Source organism: Hydra vulgaris, chromosome 15, assembly GCF_038396675.1.
Source record: "Hydra vulgaris chromosome 15, alternate assembly HydraT2T_AEP".
Classification (NCBI taxonomy): Eukaryota; Metazoa; Cnidaria; class Hydrozoa; order Anthoathecata; family Hydridae; genus Hydra; species Hydra vulgaris.
The window spans coordinates 17177469-17195450 of NC_088934.1; the positions used below are offsets into that span (position 1 = coordinate 17177469).

At 26.6% G+C, this 17982-nt stretch overlaps 1 protein-coding gene across 2 annotated transcripts in view; it reads left to right on the forward strand.

The window, feature by feature from the left end:
- Positions 1 to 17982, forward strand: part of LOC136071981 (E3 ubiquitin-protein ligase rnf213-alpha-like) — a 213293-nt gene that overhangs the window by 74748 nt on the left and 120563 nt on the right. For both annotated transcript variants that reach the window (XM_065818859.1, XM_065818860.1), the window contains 4 exons: positions 5907 to 5990; positions 8940 to 9065; positions 9812 to 9971; positions 17444 to 17731. In XM_065818859.1, the coding sequence (XP_065674931.1) occupies positions 5907 to 5990; positions 8940 to 9065; positions 9812 to 9971; positions 17444 to 17731 (658 nt within the window). The remainder of the gene's footprint in view (positions 1 to 5906; positions 5991 to 8939; positions 9066 to 9811; positions 9972 to 17443; positions 17732 to 17982) is intronic.

The following is a 17982-nucleotide window of genomic DNA, read 5'->3' on the forward strand; positions in this document are numbered from 1 at the left end:
AGAAGATGAGAGTGCATCACTAGGTCTGCGCCAAACTCTTTGTCATTTTTTAAAGCCAAATATTTGAAATTTACTCTCATTAGACCATAACAATGAGTTCCAAAATGCCTCACCCTTGTTAATATGCAATTTTGCAAATACTAAACAATTTTTTTGTTTATACTACTAATGAGGGGTTTAATTTTCTGAAGACGGTCTATTAAACCACTTGAATTAAGCCTTCTCTGTATAGTTTGACTGGAAGCATTTAATTTAAGGTTTTTAACAAACTATCTTGAGGTTATTGATGATTTTTTTTTTGCTATCCGTGCAATTAGGATATCAGTTCTTGTTAAAGTCTTAGGGGGCAACCAAGTCTTTTCTGATTTTCAACAGAACCAGTTGTTTCATATGTTATACACATCTTTCTAACACCACTTACTGATATTTGATATTTTTCAGCACATTGCTTGTAGGTTAGTCCCTTTTTAACAAAATGTTTTTAATATTATTACTTTTTAATAAATAGTTACTGACAAAACATTGTATTTCCTAATAAAAACATAGATGTTTCTTACTTTAGTCATATTTAAAATTGATTTTATCAATGTTACTTAATTTTGTCCATGACTATATATATATATATATATATATATATATATATATATATATATATATATATATATATATATATATATATATATATATATATATATATATATATATATATATATATATATATATATGTATATATATATATATATATATATATATATATATATATATATATATATATATATATATATATATATATATATATATATATATATATATATATATATATATATATATATATATATATATATATATATATATATATATATATATATGAAGAGCTTATTTTCAAAACGTGGTAAGCGCCAATTTTGAAAAAACTGCGTTAAGTGGATAATTTTGAAGAGAAAGTTAGATACTTTTAAGTCATGTTTGTAACTAATTAATTAGGTTTAATTTTTTTTTTTTAATTTAGGCTCTAAAAATTATTTATTTTCAAAACGCTGTATAATTTTTTTAGTTTATTTTCAATGTGCTGTATATTTTTTTGACCAATCGGTGCTTATATAAAGTTAACTCCACGCAAGCGCAATAGTCATATTTAAATAATAATAATAAAGATGGCTGATTTGGATGGTTTAGATGAAAGTGTGGTGTCAACGTTAAAATCACGAGAAAAAAAAAAAACAATGCTCTGCAAGAGAGAAAAATAAGTTATTTAGACATTCAAGCAGAGGAAAAATTCCTACTATATCATGTAATCATGTTTCAGGTTACTGCAAAGTGAGTTTTTTTAATTTAATGATCTTCGTATGTTGAAATTATAATTTAGTTATGAGTTTAAAGTTTTATTATACACAATGTAAGATTACTTGGTATAATTTGTGTTTATGGCAAAATAATTATTTATTGATTGACTTATTTCAGGCTCGAGATATAACAAAGGATAATTTGCTAAAACATCATACAGAATTCTATAGTATTGCAAATAAAGTATCACAAGATGCTACTATACTGTCAATGCTTAATATAATCAGTGTTAAAAGAGTCAGAGTGAAATATAATAATCGAATAAAGTTAAGAAATATGAGTATTGAGTACTTTTTATGCTGCGAGGGAATTAAAGTACGAGTTTGCCAAACTTCATTTTGTTCAGTATTGTGTAAGTATAAAATTACTTTACTTTTAATTCAGAAATAGAATGTATATTTTGTTAAAAAAAATTAATGAGTAAAAGTTAATATTTTATTAATTTATTCCAGCCATAAAACCTGATAGAGAAGACACTGGTATGAACATGGAACAACCAGACCTGAAAATAGAGGAGGAGACAGGAAGAAAATAGCTTTTTCTGAAAAGAAAGAAGTTATTAAAAACCATATTCAGTCTTTTAATTGCAGAGCAAGTCATTATGGAAGAAAAGGTGCTCCAGGACGTAAATATTTACCCTCTGATTTAAATGTAAACCGGATGTACGAACTTTTTTTGGATAAAAAACAATGCTTATACTGTAGCTACTGTAGGCTACCATTATTATTATGGGGTATTTATGAATCATTTCAATTTAGCTTTTGGATACCCAGCAACAGATACATGCTCTACATGTCAAACATATAAGTTGGCTATGAAAAACCAAAATATTACTGATAACCAAAAAAAATTAAAAACTGCTTTTTTCATTCTTCATCGAACGAAAGCCAGAAAATTTTATAGTCTTCTCAATTATATTCATCCCAATGAGATCACTATCTGTTTTGACATGATGGAGAACCTTGTACTACCAAAATTATCAATCGGAGAAGCCTACTATTCTAGACAGCTTTATTTTTATGTCCTTGGTGTTGTTATTCATAAAGGTGATAAGTCTCAGTCTGTTAACGATATATATTTTTTTACTTGGATGGAGTGTGAAAATAGGAAAGATTCGAATATGATCTGTTCAGCTATAGAACATCTACTTAAAAATGTTTTAAAAGATAAATGTTTCAACGCCTCGTCACTTCGATTGTTTTCTGATGCATGCTATGGCCAGAACAAAAATATAAATATGACATGTATGCTTCTAGCTCTAAGAAAACAATATTTTAATAAACTGCAGATTACATATACTTTTCCAGAACGAGGTCACTCATATCTGCCAGCTGATCGCGTGTTTGGTCGAGTTCAGCTAGATATTAAAAAAAGAGACCAAATTTTTGAGCCTAATGAATACATAAACATACTTAGCCGGCATGGAAAAGTCATGGTTTACGGGCAGAATTGGTCAGCACATGACTTCAAATCAGAAGTCAAAAAGTATGTCATGAGCAAAAAAACATTTAAAATCAGTGAAGAAAAAAAACTTCTTATAAATTCAGACAAGCTCGAAGTAGTTGTATTTAGTTACCATTCTGAGCCAAAATCACACAGTATCCTTAAAAAACGGAAGAAATGGGAGACATTTAGACCGCAACGTTTGGAATTAAATAACTGTGTTAAACTTGCTAAGAAAGACAATGTTTTTCGTCTTCTCGGTCTTGTAGGAGCAGAAGGTAGAATACTTAGTATGTATAAAACACTACTCTGTAATGCCACTGAAGATAATGCTAGCCTTAGTGAAGAAGATAGTTCATAATTTGATTTAAATGTTTTTTAGCTGTGAATTTTGTAAACATGTTTAATTCAAGATACAAATATTTAAAAAAATTTCCAGCATAACATGATTTATTTTGTTGTTTTTTTTATTAACGTTATTGAATACAAGATAAAATACTCATTAACACCTTATATATTTTTATAGTTGCACTTGTGAGTTGTTTAAAAAAAGTTGCTGATTTATATTAAAGGAGAACAAAATTTTAAGGTAGATCTTAGAATGCATAATAAAATAATATTATGTTTCATTAATAGATATATTTTATTAATGAAATTGATATAAAGCGTTTTGTTAATAAATAATACTTGGATATACAGCGTTTTAAAACAAAACAAAAATAACCACTGAAAATATACATCGATTTCATACCGCTCGATTTCAGTAGACATTATAGTCTTATTAATAAAGTACATGTTTAACTAAATCAATAATAACTTATTCCAAAATACTTAATTTCTTTATGCAGGAGAAAAGTTCGATTTACTGAAAACCCAAAAGATGGATTTACAGCGTTTTGAAAATGAGCTCTTCATATATATATATATATATATATATATATATATATATATATATATATATATATATATATATATATATATATATATATATATATATATATATATATATATATATATATATATATATATATATATATATATATATATATATATATATATATATATAGGCTTGGTCAGGAAGCGGGAGCAATCGCTCTTGAATATTGACTATTGATATATATATATATATATATATATATATATATATATATATATATATATATATATATATATATATAGACAAAGTTATTAGGTATAAAGAAAAGTTTTTTAATTTTGGTTTACTAACTCTCAATAATTTTGCTTCAGTTGCCATTCTTACAAACTTGTTATTCTTTTTTCTGTTTTAAATACTAATTAAAATTAAAAAGCCCACTCACTAAACATCATCAGCAATATTGTGAAGCAGTTTCGCTTCCTCATCTTAAAGTATTTTTAACCTTTTTAGTTGATTTCTATCTAGTTAATTTAATTTCTACAGTAACTCAATGATTTAATTATTTCATTTGTTCATCTCACTAAGAAGAATTGTTTCAAATATGTTAAAATTTTCAAACTACGCGAAGCATAAAATAGTTATTAAAAAAATTATATTTTTTATTTAGAAAATAATTTAGCTTAAATAAAACTAAAACTAGCGTTAGTTTTATTAGAATCTTGTTAGACTTTTTGGGACCGGGGGCTATTTTTATTTTGGAAGCCTTTTTATGTGCCACATCGTAAAAATGACTTTAAAAAAAAGTCTTCTTGACTTTTAATGGGCCTGGGGCCATAGCCCTCTCTAGCCCCAACCCTCCTTAATCCAGCACTGGAAATAAGATAATATATAAATAAAAGTTATATTACACTCTTTGATAAATAAAAGTTTGTTTCCTTTTTAAGCAACCTGGAGATGTTACTTTATATAAAAAATATGCCTAATTTTATAAAAAAATTATAAAAGAGCGATGCTTTGTAAATATTTGTTCTAAGTATAATTTATTTTGCTTTAAGTTTTTTCGCATTAAAAGATATTTTATTTTCCTAGTTTTTTGTTTTTTTTTGTAATTGTTTTTGTAATTTTTTTGTTGTTGTTATTGTCTCTCATCAGTCCAATTATTCTTTTTTTGCGTTTTTTGTTTTTGTTTTTTGAAATGTTCTCAAAACAAATGAAAAATCTGGCCAATTTTTCACAACTAAGTATTATTTCCGTGGTCAGTAATTGAGAGCGATCGCTCCCGCTTCCTGACCAAGCCTCTTTATATATATGTATGTATGGATATATTCATGTAGTTGTCTTTTTGTGTATTAAAGCACATGCATGTTTGCTTTTATACATAAATAAACACAAATGTTATACAAACACACATGTATTTAACAAGCACATATATTCGTAACAATGCATGCATTAGAGTTATATGCAAAATACATCACATTTTATTAAAATATTTATTTAAAAATTTAATAAGTATGTAAATATAATACATAAAGTGTATCATTTTATATACATAAATTTTTTTTACAATTAAGGGTTTATCCCTTAATTGTAAAAAAAATTTAAATTAAGCTATAATATATACCATATCATTTAAATATGATATGGTATATATTATAGCTTATTTAATATAAAAGTAGAGTTATTAGTTTACGCTTGTTTTGATTGGATATAATTTTTTATTTTTCTTAATATTATAGAAATTTTCTCTGATAGCAATTTTAACTGAAGGATATAGCAGGGTTATATTTTGGCATTAACAGCCTTTTGATGACTTAATTTACTTCCGCCGTTAACCAAATCAAGACATAAGAATACAAGTTTATTTCATTACTAGCGTTAAAAACTGCTGTTTTACTTATAACCAGGCAATAGCTTATCACAAGGTTTAACAGAGAGAAGTGAATATGGCTGCAGATACGCAGAAGAAGCAAAATGAAATAAAAGTTTCAAAAATAATAATAATTTTTTATAAAAAAAAAATTAAAAAAGAAATAAGTAGCAACAATACTTGTTAATATTGACTTTTTTATTTTTAGTTAAAAACCATATGTTTTAAGCAATAAAGTTATTGTTATTATTATAGCAGCTATTTAAATTAAGTTAGATAAATTAAAAAAGGTTTTTTTTTTTCTTTTTAAATATTGCTTAGTTTTTGTTTATTACTTGAATGTTTATTTTTATTTCTATTGATATTATTTTTTAGTTAATGCAAATCTTATCTCGTTTCCAAGTTGATGGAAAAAGGTATTTCCAAGGAGCTTTAGTTAATATTCTTCAAACAAAATTAGTAAGTAAAAAATTTGATAATTTTTATAGATAATTTGTTTTAAGTAACTTAAGAAATAAAACAATTTTACAAAAACATTTTTGTTAGTAAAAAAAAACAGCTGGTTTTTTTAAAAAGTCGAATACCAATTGAATTATTATGAAATATGTAAAAAAACAATTTAATTAAAGAACCAATATTGTTTAAAGGTTATCAATTTTTTTCTTGAGCTTAATGATATCATTTATAATCAGGGATGCGGAGTCCCAAAAGGACTCTAGCTTTATATCTCTACTTTTTCCAAGTCTGTAGTGTCCAGAAACACTAAACATGATTGTTGACTTATGATCTGCTATAAGAAAAAAGTTCATGAAATTTAATGACTTGAAACTTATTGTTTTTAAGCCCGAAGTCCTGAAGTCCCAGAGTCCTTGCCGCCATTATACCTAAGTACTCTGGGTTCAAGAAACAATTGTTCCTCTAACCTAAAAGTCTTCATTTTTTTCCTATTAGTAGTCCATAAACTTATTTATATTTTTAGAGCTCCTGGATACCAAAAACTAGGATAAAGTAATCTTTTTGTGACTTTCAAATCCAGAGTCCTTTTTGGGACTCCGCATCCCTGTTTATAATGCTTAAAACAAAAAGTAAATTTTAATTAATTTAATTTTTGTTTAAATTTCAATTCATTTTCAATTTCAATTTCAACTTAGTTTTTTTAATTTTTAAATTTAATTACAGCATTTATTTTCTAGAAACAAAACAGAATGTTTTATAAATGCTAGATTTTAAAGAGCTTTTAAAATCAATTCCATTAAAAAAATGTTTTTATTTTTTACTTTCTACTATTAGTATAAAATAAGATCTATTTGAAAAACTAGATATCGATGATCCGCTGGTATTTCTTATAAAGCCATACTTTCAATTAGACCAAGAGACATTCAGAGATTATTTTAAATATTCACCTTAGTGATCATTTAAAATTGCAATCTGATACTATTTTGTGCAAAAATGCACTAAACAGAGCAACAAAACAACAGAATCCTTAGCCATGGTAAAGGAAACTTACCTAGGAGAAGATTAACTTTGATATAAAACTATATTAAAATAGAATAAGCAGTTTTAGTTTCTTTGTATACAAACTGGGATAAATAATTTTCATTATAGAAATTAGTTTTATGTTGCTCTATTACTGTTTATATCTATTAGTTTTTATATTACTATTTTACTGTTTATATCTATTAGTTCTTATTCCATTACATTACTGTTTACATTACACTGTTATAATTATAAAAAGCTGTAAAGAATAGTAGTTAGCTCATAACATCAATAAAGCTGTGATACCTAAAATTTAGTATTATTTCTTTAGTAATGTGTATTAGTATTAGTATTATTTAGTATTAGTACTGTACTTAAAGCTTATCATTCAAACTGTGCTACCTAAAATATCTTTAGTATTTTAACTGTATTATAACTGTACTTAAAGTGTTTCTGGCTCACTAGGTGATGAAGTAAAGTATATATGGCGGCAAAAACAAGAATTATTGTTAACAAAGAAGTGCCATGAAAAAATTCACAACCAAACCCAAATGTTTTTTGTTTGTACCAATAGTAGATCTTGGATCAGTAATTACATTAAAAGGTGTCTGATCTTAATTTGTCCCAGTCGATATTTAGTAAAGTTATTTTTGTGTTGTCTATTGTTTGATTAATTTGCTTGGCTGTTTTTGCATCATCATTTTGTCTTTATTTGATCAAAAAGGCCTGGATTAGTCAGTAACCAGCCTTTAAAGTACACACAAATTGCAAGTAAGCTTCTGACAGATTAACTGAAGGATTGTACAGAAAATATTCCAAATAATTCAAAGCCAGATAAAATATTGAGTCTTGTCATACTTTTATTCCAGACCTTGTTTAAAAGTCCTGTAAAATTGGTCTGTTTGTTATAACTCCGGGAAAAGTAGACACCATATCCTGGGTTGCTTTATTGTAGACATCTTTGATCAGTAAATATACTGTTAAATCGCATAGTGAAGCCAAATGCTGGTATTAGCAGGTAATTCAACAATTTCAATTTGGTTTTGTATGGGCATATCTATCAATTCTAATAAACTATGGGAATTGATGAGTAGAGATTAGGAAAACATTAGCAGCAGTTTTAACAAACATTTAGGTGAATTATTACTATTGTTTATAACCTCAAGTAACACTTTCTCTGGCCATTTCACATATCTATCACAAGTTTGAATCTAATTGAATCTAATAGCTCTTTTTTACTTATCTCAAATTTTTCTGATCATCAGTAATTCTAAAATGCAAATCTTTATTATGATAAACTATTAAAACTCCAAAATTAATTTTTAATATAGTTATCATTTAAAAGTCATGATCTACATAAAGATTATGGCTTTTTAAATCTCTATCTTTAAAATTCTTTGCTTTAAGTTTATTTATTATTAAGCCTTACCTGTAAATATTTGTAAATATTATAAAAATACTTAAAACAAATGTATCCATATATTTAAACTTGATTAGTTATCAAGTTGTATTTGTATCATAAATTACAAGATTTAAATCTAATAGTGTATATATCTTAAAAGTAAGACTAACCTTTGACCGCTTGAGAATCTAATTTTGGGCTTTGGCTGAAATAAGATTTAGAGATGGTTTTTAGTCTTTCTACCAGGTGCAGTTAAGTTTAGTGTTTCTACCAGGTGTAGTTAAGTTTAGTATTTCTACCAGGTGCAGTTAAGTTTAGTGTTTCTACCAGGTGCAGTTAAGTTTAGTGTTTCTACCAGGTGCAGTTAAGTTTAGTGTTTCTAACAGTTACAGTTAAAACTCACAAATAATGCAAATAAAGATCAACAATCAAAAGTTGACATAAAAGTCAAAACTTTTTTTTTAGTGATATGTCTAAAATATTCTTGATATGCCATGCATAACATAGTAATCTTTTTTTTTTTTTTTTAGAAACAATCAGATAAGATGCAATTGTTCAAGTTTTATTGTGAACTTGATATAAAGCTTTATAATGAAGAAATTACATCAGAGTTAAATAGCTATTTTTTTTTAACAATAGATGCGCTAATAAATCAGGTAATTTATATCTTATAGTTTTTACTTTAGTAGCGAGACATTTTTTTTTCAGATGTAATAAAAATTTTCTTTAACATTGTTTAGTAACAATGACAACTTCTTTAGTATACATGTAAACAAAAGCATTTAAACTAATTTTTTTGTTTCTATTAGTTTTTATTAAAAATGTTTCTAAAGTTTTTTTATTAGCTTTAACTATTTTTTAACTTTATAAATCTTTTTTAAACTGGCTTTTAGACATTAAAAAGAAAATTTTTAAATGTGTATTAAAAATGTTTTATTAAATATTTAGTAAATTAAGTAACTTCTGTCAACTAAAAATGCTTAAAGTTTGTAGTTTATTGTTTGTTTTACTTACTTTTCTTAACAATTTCTTTTATTTACGCTAAACCAAAGTATGTTTGACCTTGTTTGTTTTAATTGCTTTTTTAAACAATTTCTTCTATTATTCCCGCTGTTCTCGTGTTTGTTTTGCGCAGACACGCAAAAAAAAAAAAATAATAATAATAATAAGCAAACCAACAAGAAAGCAAGTTAAATAAAATGTTCTAATAATGATTAACAATTTATACTCAAGCAGTAACACTTTTGATCATATGGTTTAGATATCCTAAGATATGGCAATATATTTATTAATTGTATTTTCAATTTAAAAAAGTGACAATTAATGAAGATTGGTTTTTTATTCTTCATTTTAAAAATATTTATCTTTTGTATCTGATTAAATTATAAAACTTTGTTTGCAGGCTAATTTTTTAAACTTGCTACCATCAGTATCACAAAGCTACTGTACAACTCTACTAACTAAGTATGTTTCAAACAAATGGTGCGATCTTCAAAGCAAAGAAGATAAGTTAAAATTTTGCTTAGATTGGGAACCGTTCAAAGTATTTTTACAGGTTATAAGTAAGTTTCATTTTTTGTTTGGTAAAATTTTAAAGAATACATGGATAAGATAAAATTTGGGTGAATAAATACATAGATAAGTTAAAATTTGGAGGAATACATATATGGATAAGCTAAAATTTGGATGAATACACACATGGATAAGATAAAATTTTGATCAATACATACATGGTAAGATAAAATTTGGGTGAACACATACATGGATAAGATAAAATTTGTGTGAATAAATACATGGATAAGATAAAATTTGGGTGAATACATACATGAATAAGCTAAAAAGTTTAATCATTTTTTTACTTTATCATTTTTTTTATTGATATTTTATAAATGGATAATACTTACTAACAATACTATATGATATAAATTAATTTTGTTCCTAAATACATCAATTATTCAATTAATAATATAAAATCTTTTTACATATTCCCCCTCCCCCTTTCATATAAAACTATTATTCATATCATAAAAATATTTACATTCCAAAAATTTCTTATATTAAAGTTTGGTAGCTGTAAATTGTGTTAGTAAATTTTATATACAAATGAAACACAAGCTTAGTCATCAAAATTTAATAAATTGAAAGTTTTGATGGTTCAGCAATTTTGGCTGAACAAAGGATGCAATAATATTTTTTCCATGAAATAATATTTTAAGCACACTATTAGGCACAAGAATATTGTTTTTGGTAAAAGTCTAATCTTTTTTTTGAATAGTTATCAAATTGTTCTAAATTTATTTTACTGCCACTTTTGTTTTAAATTTAAACATTACCATTCATTTTGTTTTTAACAAATTACCGTTATTTCAAAAAATATTTTTGTGTCTTTTCTAACCACTTTTTTATCTTCATATTACAATATATGCTTATCAATATATATCACCAAGCGTATCAATCAACTAAGCTGGTTGGTTTTTAAGCTCATTTTCCATGTCTCATTTTGATTGCCACTATTCCTTTACTTTCTATTTTTTTAAGTTGTTATTTCTAAGCAAATTAGATATGTGTATGATATATTTGAATAATCTTCCAATGAAGGAGCAACAAACAAAAAATTATTTGAGTAAAAATTTGAGTAAACCAATAAAGAAGCAACAAACTAAAGAAGAGAAATATTTTAATTATTTCTTAGTTAAAATTTTAATTTTATTTATTTTGCTCAATTAAGTCCATATAAAGAGCGATTTTGAGCTGAATAAACTGTTGTTAAAGTTTATACTGATACATTGAAAGTTTAGATACTTTTGTGAATCTTTTTATTGTTATTTTTCTTTTTCTGAGACTCATTACAGACTATCTTACTATTGCTTACTCATTACTAGTTCCCTAACTGAATCATTTTTGTCATTTTTTGAAGCCTCATTTCAACAGTAAAAGACAGTTCTTCTTAGCTTACTGTGATTCCAAATGAATTGTTTAGAAACAATTGTTGCTGTTGTTGTTTGGAAACAATTGTTGTTGTTTTTTCTAAGTTAATTAAGAGTTAATAATTTGTAAGCATTTTTTCAAGCTATGAATTAGAATATCAAGAATTAACCAGAAGTCTGGTAAATTACTTCAGACCTTGTGGCTGGTCTTTATCAACAAAAACTGCTCTCAAATGAATTTCAGCTTTGATTCCATTTTTACATCATTTTAGACCTCCCTTTGAGACCTATCCTTTGAGTTCAATAAATTTCTTTTACTATTTCTATGTAGTGATCTCTGTCAGAAGATGCTAATCCAGCACCATGGTTAACGGATCCAGACACCTCGTATGGTTTTACCATAATTTTTATACCACCTCAGTATAATGACACATATGCTAAGAGTCTCTTTGATCTTAAAAGTGTAAATAAATTACAATGCAATGTAGATCAAATAAAATGACACTGCTAAAAAATTATTACATTTAATTTTGACAAGATAAACTCAAAATGTTATTTTTTATATACTTTACTGATTTAAATAAAGTCTATCAATGGAGGAAAAGAAATTGGTTTAAAAGAGTTATTTTTTTTGTTTTTTACATTTGACTTTGAACTTTTTTGCAAGCCATTGTTTTTAAACAATTTGTTACTTTTGTGACATGTTTTTAAACAATTTGTTACTTCTATGGCATACATTATTTTTAAATGATAAACTAAAAAATCAAAACTTATGAAATTATTAATTTAAAAACTGCAGAATCAGAAAACTTGCAGGTCAAACAATACTGAACTGCAGAATCAGAAAACTTGCAGGTCAAAACAATAGGGTCAAACTATCATTTGACTTGTGAGTTTTGAGAAAGAAATATAGTCATCTATTTTATTTGACTATTTTATCACTTGAAATAAGAACCTGCGTGATTTTAAAGAAATACAACTTGAATTTGTAGCAAAATGTCTTTGCCAAAGACCTGGCTGTAAAATAGCTCCATTTTTGTTAATTTTTACCTAATGGTCTGATTTTTTTTCTGCAAGTTCACAAGAATCTCTGCAATTTTCAAAAATCTAATTTTAAATTACTTTAAAATTTAGTTAGAAACTTATATATATGTTTATATATTATATATGTTTATATGTTATATATGTTTTGTTTTTGCATGAAGGTTTTTTAAAGTGATATAATTTTATCCTTACCTTACTATTTCTTAACTTTTTATGGACAATCAAGTTCCTACAAGTTTTAGGCACCAATAGAGCCTGTTTCTCCAACCAGGTGTTCTAAACATTCTGGTGATTAAATTGCAACAGTATCGTCTCTTTGTTTGCATCAACTTTTTTAATTTCATAACAAATTTGTGCATTTTTAAAATACCACCAGTTAACCAATAGAATAAAAATAAAAATGCACACAATCAGTATAGATTAAAAACCATCCATTTTTTGTAATGACATAAGTATATAGTTACTGATATGTAAATTTTTATTCGCGCGTGAAAATGCCCTTAAAAACTCAAAAAATATAAAAAAGTTAAACTTTAAAAGAATGGTGCGAGTATATATAGTCATTCAAAATAAAAAATATTAAAAAATTTCATTTAGAAAATTATACCTTGGGAACATTTTAAAACACTCCGTGTATCAAAATTTTTCATGAGGGTCAAAATGGGATGGGTTGATATAATTATATATATGTGTGTGTGTGTGTGTATATATATATATGTATATATATATATGTATATATATATATATATATATATATATATATATATATATATATATATATATATATATATATATATATATATATATATATATATATATATGTATATATATATATATATATATATATATATATATATATATATATATACACATATACATATACATGTATATGTATATGTGTATATATATATATATATATATATATATATATATATATATATATATATATATATATATATATATATATATACAAACGCACACGCACACACACACACACTCTTAGCTTGTCTATGGTATTTAAACTGACAAAATTAAGGTTAGATTATAACAAAAGGCATTAATTCAATTGAGGAAACTAATTAAATTTAATGTTTTTTTAAAAAACCACAAAAACGCAAATTATAGGGTTATACATTTGTATATGCGCATTTATTCATTCTTATATGCGTATTTATTCATTCTTATATGCGTTTTAAAAAAGCACAGTTTTTCAAAACAAATTTTTCTTGTTTTCTGGTAAAGGGGGTTAAAAATACTTAAGACAAAGATTTTTACATTCGATGATGGTTTATTATTTATAATTTTATTATTAAATTTATTGATTGATTGATTGATTAAATTATTATTTATCTAATTGTTTATTTATCTAGATTTAAATTTAGTTATTTATATTTATTATCAATACTCAAATGTTTACCCTATGAATGGAAGAGAAAATAGCAGTGCCAATCATAAAACAAGAAAATATGTTACAAAAGAGCACATTGAAATGCTTAAGTATTTAGTTAAAAAAAATGAATCTCTGACAAGTATTTTCACTTCTCTTAATTCATCTAAGCGCACAGTTCAAAATCTTGTTGTTAAGAGAATTAAACGACATGACTGCATTCAAGTTGTTTTTTAATAAAAAACAAGGTAAAAACCTATAAACGCTCAAATAAAAAAAATTGAATTATGTGTACAAGAAAACAATCTATGTATTCAAAAAGAAAATGTTTCTGCAGCAGGCTTCAACATGTCTCAGCCTACTATTTCAAGAAAACTCTAACGCTCAGGCTTATCAAGAAAGCACAAGTTATTGATGCACACAAATATAAATTAATTAGAATTTGGGGCAAATATAAATTAATTAGAATGAATAAACACACATATAAAAATGAATAAATGCGCATATAAGAATAAATAAATACGCATATAACAATGAATAGATGCGCATATAAGAATGAATAAACACGCATATGAAAATAAATAGACGCGCCTATAAAAATCAATAACCCTGTAAAAGACTAGAATGTTTTTAAAAACATTTTGGATGTTTAATTTTTATTTTTTTTACTGTATAATATGCACAGAGTGTTGCTACATCGACTATCTTATAGCTTGCTGCTACAAGGAAGTGTGGCTACATTGACTGAGAGTTTGGTTAGGGCATATTATTTTTTTATTATTTGAGTCAAATAATAAAAAAAAAAGTTTTTCCAGTCTTCAAAATAATTTTTTTTAAAAAAAAACCTAAAACTGACCTGACAATGGTAAAATTAAAAAATGACCAAGCAGAGTATGTATATGTATATATATATATATATATATATATATATATATATATATATATATATATATATATATATATATATATATATATATATATATATATATATATATGTATGTATATAAATATATATATATATATATATATATATATATATATATATATATATATATATATATATATATATATCTGCTGGCACCCCTTGAATGTGTTTTATTTAACAATATAATATTAGATTTAAAAAATTTTTAGGGATTGCTATGAACCCTTGAACATCAAACCGGTTCTTAATATTATTAAAAAAATTTTTTTGATAATATCAGGGATATTTTTGAAATTTTTATATAATTTCTTTTCATTTGAGACCCAACATGCTTTTACAAACTCAAATTATATATATATATATATATACATACAGTTTCTTTAATTTGTTAAATAGTTAATATTGACGTTAAGGCCTTTCCTATTTCAGTTGCTGAGTAGAAGACAATATGTCGTTCAAGAAGAGCTCTCCTAACATGGAGAAGAACAAGGAAACCTGGACAAAGAACTAAGTCCAGTTTCAAGCCCCATCAAGAAGAGGCAATTTATGAAGCACCCTTGAGCAAGCGGAGTTGCATGCCCCTGAAAAACCACATCATTGGGCGCTTCAATTTTTTTGAATCCGCTGCCAAAGAATGGAGAGAGGATCAGTTTAATTGCTGTATAGCTTAAAGCAAAACGTTGAACTTCCTGCATGTATCTGATCAAACCATTTGTGCAAAACTAGCAAAACTTCTGAAAGACTACAAGCGCTACAGAAAAAAACAAAACTTTGATTCATTGAATGAACTGTTTGACATGACTAAGATGAAAGGCGAATGGTTGTGCAAAGAGGATGAGTACCTCTACAAACTGCAAATTTAGAGCAAAGGTCACATTGGTTATTCAACTGGCAAACCTGCTAGTGCCAATACCATCCACCCATTCAAGCGAAAGAGGGCAATGGAAGCGACTGTGTCCACACTTACCAGCTTAGCGCTACCTGATTGTTTCGAAAGTAGCACGTACTCAGCCAAGAACAGTACAGGCAGTCCTTGGGAGGATGACAATGCAGCATCAATGAGCAAAAGGAGGTATAACCCAACAGACATTGCAAGGCATCTTTTTACATGCTCAAAGCTGTCCCACGGAGCAGCAGTGGTGTGCCGCCAGCTTTCTGGTGAGGGCATTAAAATCCCAACCCCATGTCAATCAGCAATTCACAAGGCTATCTACATGAGAGCTGCTCAGGTGAAGAAACACTTGGTGAGCACGCTTCATCTGGAGAAGTGGAGCATACACTTTGATGGCAAACATATTGAGGGCTTTGAATATCAGGCCGTGGTCCTCAAGAATGAATCTAAAGAAATAAAGTTGACTGCACTAAAATTGAAAGATGGGAAAGCTTAAACAATTGCAGAAGGACGCCAGGATGTGTTAGAGGAGTTCAACCTGTGGGGATTAGTTGTGATGATTGTTGCCGACACAACAAATGTGAATACCGGCAAGAAGACAGGCATTGTTGTTTGTCTGCAGCAAATGTTCGAAGAGAAAGGTCACCCCAAATCCAAGTTCATCAGTTGCCAGCATCATGTGCTAGACCACATTCTTTGCGTTGTCATGGACGATGAGTTCTATGTGTCAACTAAATCACCAGACATCAAGTATTTCTTTGTGCAAGCTTTGATGAGCAATTACGATAAATTGAAAGCAGCCTTCAGCAATGGTAAAACTGAAATTAATGAAACAGGCGAGTGGAAAGATGACATGAAGTTTCTTTATCACCTCACTCGTGTCTTCCGTCACTTAACTGAGAGGAATGAGATCCCCTTCGTGAATTTCAAACAGATTCAAAACAACAGCATTGCATGGAACTGCTGGAACTCTCGTGCCATTCTAGCCCTTCTTGCTTTTATTCTGAACCCATAAACTTGGATCAGGTTGTGTAAAATCTGTTCATTCATTTCTTATGCATGGGCTGACCATTGGTTAAACAGTCAATTGTTCTGTGTTGAAGATTTTGAAAAACTATCTGAAGCTCTGAATGACTACCCAAAAGCTCTGAATTGCTTAAAAATCCACTGGAAAACAGATGACTCTCCAATCAACGTTGCCCGAAGCAACCAGTGCTGTGAGAGTGCCATCAAAGTTATGTAAGAATTGCATGACTCCTGCCGCAACAAGGGCAACCTCCCACTGAGATTCATCCTCTCTAATGACATTATCATGAATATTTGACTTCTTTGTGCATTTGATGATCCTATATAATGTTGTATGCATATGACTTTACAGCTTGTGTTCAATTTTGTATCTGCTTACAGTGACTTCAAAAATTTGGCCAAAAAGCTAATAAATAAAATTCTTAAAATCATTTTGTGCGAGAAGTTTTTTATCAAATCGCCTGTAATGTAATATTTTATTTAATCTTAAATGAAAGCTCATCAAATTATGATACAGGGAAACGAGGTTGTATAAAAGTCATCACCCTAATATATATATATATAATTTGAGTTTGTATTAATGCAGCCTTTTTTTTCTTACATTCCAAGTTTTTTAGTGATAAAGTTTCTTGTTTGAAAATAATACTTGTTTTTAAACTTTATTTAGTTAATAAAGAAAAAAACTCCAGAAATAAATTTTATAATATTAAAAAAAAGAAAATTCTTGTAATACTTTATTTGTTTTTCTTTTATATCTATAATTATATTTTAGTGCTCTGATGATTGATTAGTCATTTATTTATTAAGTTTATTTTAAATAACTTTGTTTTTAGAAAATGTAACCAATGAAGATGCAGCTCAAGTTATTAATGATTATATATCTGTGATGCAAAGTTTGCACAAAAACATTGAGGATGGAAATATTAGAATTTCATTATTTTCTTACTTGTTTAAAAAAAAAATGACATTGTTTGAACTTACTAAAGTTTTTGGTTTTGACACATGTGAAAACATTGAAACTTGTTTTGCTGCAAGAGTGATACAAATGAATGTTTTTAATAGAGTCTGTGATACTGTCAAATATACTTTACAGATGTTTAAACAAGTTTTTCCTGATTTAGGTAGGATAAAGTTTATTTATTATTATACTTGATTTATATATATGTATATATATATATATAGACACACACACACGCGCGCGCACACACACACGCACACACATGCAGTTTTTATCTGTTCTTATGTTGTTGTTATTGTTATTACTGTTATTATTATTGTTATTATTATTACTATTATTATAGTTATTATAATTATCATAGTTGTTAATAATTATTATTATTAGTATTATTATTAATGTTATTATTATTATTTA